Source organism: Colius striatus, chromosome 6 (genome assembly GCF_028858725.1).
Source record: "Colius striatus isolate bColStr4 chromosome 6, bColStr4.1.hap1, whole genome shotgun sequence".
Taxonomy (NCBI): domain Eukaryota; kingdom Metazoa; phylum Chordata; class Aves; order Coliiformes; family Coliidae; genus Colius; species Colius striatus.
In genome coordinates, this window is record NC_084764.1 from 34,605,641 (window position 1) to 34,615,730 (window position 10,090).

At 56.4% G+C, this 10,090-nt stretch overlaps 1 protein-coding gene across 1 annotated transcript in view; it reads right to left on the minus strand.

Annotated features, from left to right (window-relative positions):
• NIN (ninein) overlaps window positions 1-9,632 on the minus strand; it is a 61,734-nt gene extending 52,102 nt beyond the window's left edge. Inside the window, exons 1-2 of the mRNA XM_061997906.1 lie at window positions 9,581-9,632; window positions 3,266-3,469 (exon numbers count right to left, since the gene is read on the minus strand). Coding sequence (XP_061853890.1) covers window positions 3,266-3,448 — 183 coding nt within the window. The 5' untranslated portion in view covers window positions 3,449-3,469; window positions 9,581-9,632. The remainder of the gene's footprint in view (window positions 1-3,265; window positions 3,470-9,580) is intronic.
• Between the last annotated feature and the right edge of the window lie 458 nt (window positions 9,633-10,090).

Sequence of the window (10,090 nt, forward strand, 5' to 3'; positions counted from 1 at the left end):
CTCACACATCTGCTCACAGGGCCTTTCAACAGCAATTCAAGGGCTGATCTAAAGCAGCCCGAATGCTGCAGAGTCTGGGAGGCAACACCACAGTGTGCATCTGTTCCTACCCAGGGCATGGATCAGTGACAGGACTCATGTCCCTGCAAATCCACAGCCAGACCAGCACTCTGCACAGTCCTGGAGGCATGTCATGTCCCTGGTCAGGAGGCTTTTCCCAGAGCAAGTAAATCAGAGGCAGACAAGACTAATATGCCCACATAGGCATAACAAACCGAGCCCAATCTCCCCACAGTGATCTGGGACCAACCAAGCTGCCGGCTGCAGAGCAACCCCAGTACCTCTGAGAAATCTTGATGCCTGCTTTAAAGCAAGTTTCCCATGAAGCTGTGACTTATTAGCACTAGAAAGAGAGGGTGCATGTGCCAACTAACTGCTGCTTCTTGCTGTTTACCCTGGGGATTCAAAGCAGCAGTCTGCAACCCCAGTCCCTTTGGGGCAAACCAGAATTAGTGGCTCCTTCCAGTTCCCTTTCCATCTTTGAGCAGAGTCCTTTTCCCCCCAAAAACCCTCTCCCTGCTTGCAAATCCCTTCCAGCAGCAGCAGCCAGAAGGTTGCAGAGGGAAACGTGAGGTGCGGAAGACATAGGAACAGGGTAACCTTGCAACCAAATCTCCTGCCTGGCAAGCAAAAAGCCACCGTCACGGTAGGCTCAGAGGGAGTATATTTGCAAGAGGTCACAAGCCAAAGCAGTGAAAGTTGCTGAGGAGTGAAACCCCACTCTGCAGTGTCCTTGCTGCTGCCACAGGCAGGGTGAAACCCGAACTCCCCATCCCTGCCCAAGGACAGCCACGAAGGACAGGCCTTGCGCAGAGGACAGAGGTGCCCGACTTACCCCTGGCACCTCTCTGTATTACAGGCACTGGCTCCTAGAAGCCAAATGAGAAGGGCACCTCTACACTCGTCCTCTGGGTTCTGCAGTGAGGAACCCAAGGAAAGAGTCTTCCCAAGGAATCCCAGGAACTGCTGCAAGCGTTGCCCTCGCATGCAGTCGCATGAGGAAAGTGGTTCTGGGGAGGTTTGGCTCTGCCACAAGCCAGGGCAGGACTTACATATCCTCACACATCCCAGAGGAAGGATGTCTCTATTAATCCCCAAAGAGACAGGGAGAGGGAGGCAGAGCATGCAGCCCCTTGCTGGGGTGCCAGCTCAGCTCCTGCTCCCACCACACCACATTCATCACCAGAGCAGAGCCCCTGGCACAAAGACAAGCACGTGGCCCTGCTGAGTTGCACCTCAGCAGACAAAAACAGTCATCCCCCTCCACCCCCTTCAGCGGTGCCCTCCCATAAAACCCGGCCCCTGGAAGTGCAGCTGAACAAAGGCTGCTCTCACCGCCCAGAGGGACCATCTGCGGGGCAGGTGCAAGAAGCCTGCTCTCAGGAGCAACGTGTTTGCTGCTATTCTCCTGACAGAAAAGATAGGAAACCCAGAGGATTTGATAGCTATTAAATCAGGCTCATGCTCTGCCATGGGCCACCGCTGCTGCTAATGAGCACAAATGGCAGGGAGACAGGAGGAAATGTAGAAGGCAGATTATCCCAGTGCTCAAGTCACTCAAGTCATGAGGTGTAAGCAAGAACTGTCCCAAAGACCCCTTTGTCTTTGGGAGATGAAATAAAAGCACTCCTCTGGATGCCTCGTGCCCTAGGACACCTTGCAGGGATGAAGCTTCTAATTGGGGTGGGGTGAGCCTGACCTGCACTTGGGATGCTTTAGCAGGAGCTTGTTGATGCTGTTGGGCTGAGAATTTACTGCATTTAACTTCACTCTTCAGCCACTCTAAGCAGGCCACAGGGATGAGCACTGAGCTGTGGCAACCTGCTGTGGCAGCCACATCTTTGCTCTTCCCCACTTCCCTCTCTCTCTCTCCATCCTGCAAGCAGCAAAGCCAGAAAACAGCACCTGAGCTCAAGACAGCCGAGCAGCACAGAAAGCCTCTGGTGCTCAAGCAAATACCATACTGTAGCTCCAAAGGTCAGAAACCTCTGTCTGGCTCTGGATCCATGGGGCTCAGCACCACTCACTGTCAGCAGAAGAGCTGCAGCCCCAGGGCAGATGAGGAAGAGGAGGCTTTGTTCGTTAAAGGAATTATTTTGTTTAGTGAAAGCTTGCAGTTGGATGGGAAATTGGTCAGGATGGCTGCTCAGCTGATGCCTATCGAGAGTCATGGCTGCCCTGCTCGGCCTTTTCTGATTTTAATGAGCAGTGATGGGATTTCAGGGTGACTGGGAGGGAAGCAACCAATGCACCCCGAGGACAGTGGGCTAGGAAGGAGGTAAGGCAGGAGGAATAAGGACAACCATGCTGAACACGGAGGCTCCCCTAAGGGCAAGCAGCTTCTGCTCAACACCCTGGCATTTAACTCTAGAAAGGTACAAACACACCTGAAAAATCACTTAGGAAAGCCTGATGTGCTCACTGGCCACAGCTTCCCTCCACAGGCTGGTATGCAGAAGGAAGGAGCCCCAAAACCTCTCCAAGATGAGTCTGTGATACCACAGCTGTATGTGGGCACCAACACCAGGCAACGTGGACAAAGGCTGCTCAGCCAGTGACTGCTGGAGTCGGACAATATTCTCTGCCACAGGGAAATGTGCATGACTGCATGTGGCCCCACCAGTTTAACCACAGCTTAAGTCAACATAAATCACAGGCTCAAGCCCTGGCTTTAGGTTCCCATTGTATCCCAAGTGCAACAGAGTTTGGGCAAGCACTCAGTGAGCTGATCTGGGACAGAAGTGCCCTAAGCAGTGCCAGGGGAACATGTGTGCCCTGGGAGCCAGCATCTGCTTGACTGAGCACCAGTGCAAGGGCAGCAGGGAGGTGGCATTTGGCCTTGGACACTGGGAAACACCCCCTGTGTCAGTGCAACGCCACCACGCAAGGCTACGAGTAAAGAGGTGGTTTCTGAGAGGTTCAGACTGTCTCCAGTCAGGAAAAACACACCAGTAAGCAGCTTCCTTTTCTGTTATCACTAATCCCTCTCTCAGAAACTGCCCTAAGCCCACTGTGTTGATCAGAACAACAGACACTGCAACTCCAGCAGCCCCAGACCCTCAGGGGTGTTGGACAGCCACAAATTACAGACATTCAGCCTCTTTCCATCACCCTCCCACACGTGCCAGAGCAGCTGCCCAGTGCTGCCATACTCCCAAGCCCCAGAACCCCCCCATCATACCCTCCACCATCACCTCAGCCTTACCCTGCCTAGGAGGTTTCCTTGGAGGAGGGTCTGCTGCAGCGCTGGGGCCACCTCTTCCAGGTGCAGCACGTGGCAGAGGTCTGTGAGCTCCTCCTGCCCCAGGGATCCTGTGCCTGTGCTGTCAAAGCTGTCAAAGAGCTCCTTGAGACGAGCTTCATACTGGTCCTGCTCAGCTTCATCCATCCCATAGCCTTCCACACTCACCTGCAGGGAGAGACAGTGCTGGTGAGCATTGACCACGCACAGTATGCAAAGGTGAAGCCCTCAAGAGCTGCAATAGGAAAAGTCTGTGAGGTCATTTGCTGCAGTTTTTCTGTGCATCAAGGGAACCTAGTGCTCCACCACCTCTCCAGACTCTTCCATCCCACTGGGTGAAGCCAGAAGTCACACAGCAGAAAGATCAAGGGAAAAAAAACTGCAGGAGCAGGTGGGGACAGCCTAAGTGGCTAGAGAAGCCCTGGGTGGCACATCCCTACCTGCTACCTCACACTGGCCCCACAAGTAGGTCATTCAGCTAGAGCAGCTAATTCAGCTCAGCTGGAACAGCTGAGGTGCTGCAGGGGAAAATTGTTCCCTTGAGCTCTACTGGTTCCCAGGTGTTGCAAGTGATGCTTTGCCCTCCCTCCTTAGCAAGAAGATAAACAGGAATGCAGACAGCAACAGCTCAACAGTGGCTGGGAGCACAGCATGGGAGTCTGCCTGCAGTGGGGAGGGCATGAGATCCAAACTTCTGCTTCTCCCCTCACCCTGAATGCTTCAGGCCAGGCAGCCTCCAGGTACACACCACCATCCGGCCCTTCACAAACAAAACACATCCTTGCACCAAATATCCTCCTTTTTATGCTGGCCTAAGTGCAAGGAGCCCCAACACATTGTCAATCCCCTCGATGCCAGGGTGCAGCATCTCTGATTTCCTCCACAAGCCCATCAAAGCCACATGTACCCCCTGGTCACTGCCTGGCCCCACAGCACTCCCTGCACTGCTCACCTTCAGGTACTTCAGGTCACACACTGAAGGCAGAGGAGTGTTTGACAAGGGACACTGCTCAGGTAGCAGCAAACCCAGCCCTGCAGCAGAGCCAACCCTATCATGGAGAGGGCTGAAGTGCTCCTGCACCAGCAGAGATCAGGTGGTTTCCCCACCACTCACCCAAGGGCTTCACCCTCCCCTCCAAGTCAACACTTTTTCATCCCTCTCATGCCATCACTAACCAGAGCATCACAGCCTCAGGAACTGTTCTGGAAGGGAAATTTCCTGTTCAAAATGAAGGATTTTGTTGGCATCCATTTACTGAGCATGGCTGCAGGGCTCCCCTTCAGCTTGGGCAGCAGCATAACCCAGTGCCACAACACAGCTTTGGCACGCATGGCCACTGCAGGGAACATGCCACCTCCCTGGGGCATGACATGCACCGAAGCCATCGTCACCGGGGCATACTGAGTGACAATGGGCAGTGCAGGGCCCCGAGGACACAACCCAGGGTGCTCAGCCAGTCTCAGAACACGGTCCAAGCACGGGCCAGGTCTCCACGTCACTTTTGTTTGGCTGATGTAGGCTGTCTCAGGCTGATTTCCCAATGCAAGGGTCCTATCCACGTCCCCTTGCTGTCCTACTCTGCTACAGAGCAGCCACCTCCCCGTCTCCCTCTCAGCATCACAGCGTTCCTGTGGCTGCCTGTGTCCCAGGCAGTGCTCACAGACATCCCAGAACAAGGGGAGCTGTCCTGACTGCAAGGTTCAGCCTAGTTTCATCCCCCTTGCCCATCACCACAGCCCTGAGGAACATCCTGATCTTCAGGAGCACCATGAGTCACCACACCAGCTCACACAAGTGCCCTGTGGCAAAGGGACAGTCAGCAAAGCCTGTGCCACCAATGTGGATGGGTGACTGGGAAATCTCCAGGGCAGACACTGCAGCAGCTGTGCCCTTGCTTTTGCTGGCCACAGCAGCATCAGGCTGCCAGCCTGCAGAGGGATGCAGGGCTGGTAGCAAGCACCACTCAGGGTCCACAGGACAGAAACAGCCCAGCTTGGCTGTCCTTCCCCTGCACTGACATAGGCAGGGACAGCAGCAACAGAAGACCTTGACAGAGCAGACACAATCCCTCCCCATCCCCACACGGCTCTACCTGACCTCACACCCTCACTGTCCCCTGGTTCCCCCCCACCACCAGCTGCCTCTTGAGCCTCTTCAGCAAAGCACCCAAGTGCTGCAGGGAGGAGAGAGGCTACAGACACGTTTGCATTCAACCCAGGGTGCACCCAAAAATTCAGATACCTACAAGGAGGAGGAAGGCAGTAAACTAGTTGCCATTCTCACACCAGTAACCTCATTTCCCACCCACAGTTCAGCACATGGAGGGGCTCCACAGTGGCTGCTACCACTATGTGTAGCAGTTCCAAGAGAGAGTCTCCCACAGTGTCAAGAGAGCCCTGACTGCTCTGGCCATACAGCCCAGCAGCCCTAAAACTCCCAGCTGAGCCTGCAGCAAAGGTCACTCCAAGCCCTGGAGCTTCCCAGGCAGTTTTGAGCCTCTTACCTTCAGGATCAGCCACCTCTTGCCCCCCAGGGACCTCTCTAACACCGCCAGAACCAGTTCCCCCAGTTACACAGTGCAGAGATCTAAATGTCACCTCCCAACATGTCCCCAAGCACTCACGCTGCTGGAACTCTGGGGTCACTGCCTCTGAGTGCAGTCCCAAAAATTCACCCTGGATGAGTCCAGATGGGCTGAGGATGGAGACACTGTGGAGCTCATAAAACCAGCAAGAAAAATATGATCCCCAAAGGAGAAGAGCATTGGGTTCATGGCCACCATCTGAGGACAGATCTGCCCTGCAGCCTAGGGGAGTTTTTGGCAGGCTCACAGTGGCCTTGGCAGCCTCGTGTGTCCCCACGGTGAGGGAGGGTCGGAGCTCACTGGGCTCAGCGAGATGCAGCCACCCCCAAGCAGCCCAGGGAGGGGATTTCATGCTTCCCAGAATAAAAAGCACTAGAAAGAAATGAAGAATGGCAACAAGGCTCTCTGCCTACCTGCAGTCAGTCAGTCAAGGACAGCGAGCTGCCGGCAGCGAGGCGGTCCCGCACGCATCCTGCACAACCTCCATCTTAGGAAGCCGACTCCGGCACGCAGCCGGCTGTGCAAGGTGACCCAAGATGCCTACTCCCAGCTGAATTATTCAGCAGTGCTTCGAAACGAGAAGAGAAAAAAAAACCACCCAAACCCCATCCCTCCTACCTGATGAGCTCACTCACGAGGCTGCCTGGCATCACCCAGCAGTCAAAATAATGAGGTCAGCAGCATCAGCCCGCCGCACTCGCACGCTGGGGCTGGCTGGTAGGGTCTGGGCTGGGAGGCTGGCAGCAGAGAAAGGGGTGAGAGGGGAGGGGGGGAATACAAGAGGCACACAAAGCCTGAATTAAAGCCCAGCCTTTCATCTCCACTCCAGATGGGCCAGCAGCTGAGATGCAGGAGGGCGGCCGGAGCCGCAGGATAATAGGGGCGGGCAGGCAGCAGCTGAGCGGGGGCTCCCTGGTCCCCTGCAAGGAGGGAGAGGGGCCATTCCCCACACAGGGCATCACTTTGTTCTGATTTATCACTAGCCTTCTGCATTGTATTAAGCCCCACAAAATGACCAGCTTGAGTAGACAGTGCAGAAAGGTGCAGGTTTACAACTAGTTAGAGCCACACCATATTATTCTTCCTCTTCTCCCTGTAACAAGCCCTGGGAAGCACTCAGGTGCGGTCAGAAGAGGAAGTTTTCACCAGTTTCTTTCCTTCCTTTAAATCCACCCCCTCCCGACTGCCAGATAACCTTCACAGCACACAATGTAGAGGCCTGATATGAGTAAACTCTCAGCTAAATTTAACTCAAACAATAGAGGTTTAAACAATGATTATCACATCACATTTTAAGTGCCTGGAATCAACACCAACCCCTGAGCTCTCACCTCTGCAACTAGCAAGGTCACACATTACCTGACCAATCAATAGCACCATCAAGTAAGAAACACTGCAAGTTCTTTGTGCAAAAGGGTGTTAATGCAAATAGCACCGTATCTGCTGTGCAGGGGCACAACACGGAGCATTTGGGGATGCTCTGCCCAGATGCCCCCATGGGCTGCATCACCAGCCAGCCCTCTCCAGGGCTATGGGCTAAGCTGTCTCCTTCCAACTAGCCCTCTACAGAAGGCAATAGTGACCTCAAGCAAGTTACCTGCTTTAAGAGACAGCAAAGAGTTATAACAGCAATGTTATTCTTGGCTGCCTCAACCAAGGGCCTGGCAATTAGTAGCTATTAAGTGCCCAGCAGAGCAGCATCCTGTGGTCACTCCCAAGACATCAGCCTCTGCTCCCCAGGATTTAACCATTTGGTGGCATCCAGCTCATGCTGAAGGGCAAGGCCACATGCAGGCAGGTTAAAAGTAACTTGTCTTCCCCTCTGCCCATGTAAGAACTGGAACAATGTGAACATAGGTGGCAAAAACCACAACGACCCCAGTTTTCAATGGCAGAATTTGGAGATGCCCTGCAGGCACTGAAAGCAGACCCCTGAGCCCTTGCTGGAGTTGCTTTATCTGACACATTATCTCCTTTTCCTAATGAACCATCTCATCCATGGTAGCTGTGGTTAAGCTGCCAGGATTCACCATCTACATTCCCATATCAAGTTGATTTTGGAGCTCAACCCATCCAGCAACACCCCACCTCCTCTTGGGGAGCAGCAGCTCCACAAAGGACCATGCAGAGAAACCCAAGAAAAGGCAGGGGAAAAAAAAGCCCAAAAGGACAATGAGGCACCCAAATATCTGTAAATCACTTGACAGCACACCCAGCTCTTCGAGGGTCTCCACCAAAATCAGCTTTACAGCTGGAGGTTCCTCCTCCCCATTGAGCACAGTCATAATTTTTGCAGCCCAGCACCAGCTGCTTTGCACCCGAATGCCACCTCTCACCGTGCTCCCCAAAACACGGCCAAATCCTCCAAAGTTGGCAGAAAGGGGAAGAAAAAGAGAGATTCTGTTAACCAAGTTCCACTCCAGATTAGCAAAACAGCACCGGCATATAAAGAGCTATCAATTTATGTAAAGAGCTTCAAAAGCAGCACAGCGTTTTGAATATTCACGCCAGGCCGGTATTTGCATTGTAATGGGGTCTTTCACTAAGCAGCCTTCCCCTCAGTAAGGAAAAACAAAGCGCCCATCTGGTTTGATTTTGCAAATCGGGCTGGAGTTGCACTGCACTAACTCGGGGAGCCCCGAGTGCGATAAAACCCAAGGTAGAGGCACAAAGCTGATGATTTCAGAAGTAAACAAAGCGAGGCGGGGGACGGCTCGCATGCCGGGAAATAAGGGATGGATGCGGTAAGTCCCGCGGAGCTCAGCCCGGGCCGTAGCGCATCACGGCGCTACCGCCGCGCATCCATCGCGCTGCCGTCCCCGCGCCCGTGAGCGGACGCGGAAGATGGGCGGGATAAAGGCACCCACCCGCTTGCACGGCAAACCCCCGCTGTCCCCAGCTCCGGGGACTCTCCGGGGCCGCCGATTCCTGCTTTCCCGGCTCCCAGCCTCAGCCCCATCCTTCCCCAGATGCGCCAGAGGTGACGGGCCCGCGGTTTGTGACCAGACAGCAGATGCCGTCTGGTGACAGCGAGGGCTTCGCCATCGACAAAACAACTGCCGCTATTAATTCCTCCGGCCGCGGCCCGCTGCTTCCTCAACTCGGCCCGGGGAGAGCTGGCCCAGGACCCGCTCCCACAACGCTTCGGGGTGCTGGAGCATCCCTCTGGCTCCGGGACAGGGCTGCATCGCAGGACGCGGTGCCCTTGGCCAGAGGGCGAGCAGCGCCCGGTGCCACTCACCCCGCCGGACCAGCGGCCACCAGTGCGAAGGCCACTGCCGGGGTCCGCGGGGGCTTTGGCTTGTCCCCCATCCACCCCCGCCACGCACGTCCCCTCCGCGCCCATCCACGCTTCAAACACACACCACCCTCCCCCCTGCACCCTCTAGCTTACAATACCCTATGCCCACCGCCCCTCTCTTCCAGCACGCCGCATCTCCTTCTAGCGCTCCCCCTGCCCTCTTCCCCGCGCACCCACCTCGCCCGCTGCGCCCCTTCCCCGCCGCCCCGGGACGGTGCCCCGCACATGCGGCTGCCCGCGCCGGGAAGGGCCGGGCCGGGCTCCGGTTCCGCCCACCGCAGCCGCCGGTCCCTCCTCCGCGGGGTCCCTCCCCCACCCCGGCAATGCCCCCTCTGCTCCCGCGGTCCTTCCCCGCACCCCGGCGGCGCGGCCCCGCTCCCCTCCCGGGCTCACCCGGCGCGGCTGCCGGTGCCGGTGCCTCCGGCCGCAGCGGAGCGTTGTGGAGGAGAGCAGAGCCGGGGGAGGTGCCGCGTTCAAATGCGGCGGCGTTTATTGGGCCGAGGCTCGGGGGCGGCCCCGGGGGTGCGGGGCGGCCCCGGGGCGGGGGCAACCGGCGGCCTTTGTGCGGCGGGACCCCGCTGGCACCGCCCGGGCCCGGCCCCCGCTTGCTAACGGCAGTGTCCCGCCCCACGGGGGACGGCTGCGAGGCTGCTCCACGTTGTCCCGCAGCTCCCCTGGCAACACCCTGGTCCCCTCTGTCCTTTCTGCCCCCCTGAGTGGCATCACCTCGTTTCTTGTCATCCCGCACCCCAGGGTGGCATCACCCCGGCTCCCCACTGTCGTGCCCCCCAGATGACATCACCCCAGCTCCCTCCTGTCCTGCACTCCTGCAGGGCATGTCTCTACATCTCCTCGTCCCAAAAATACAATGACATGTCACCTGGGCTGCCCCACACTGTGGTC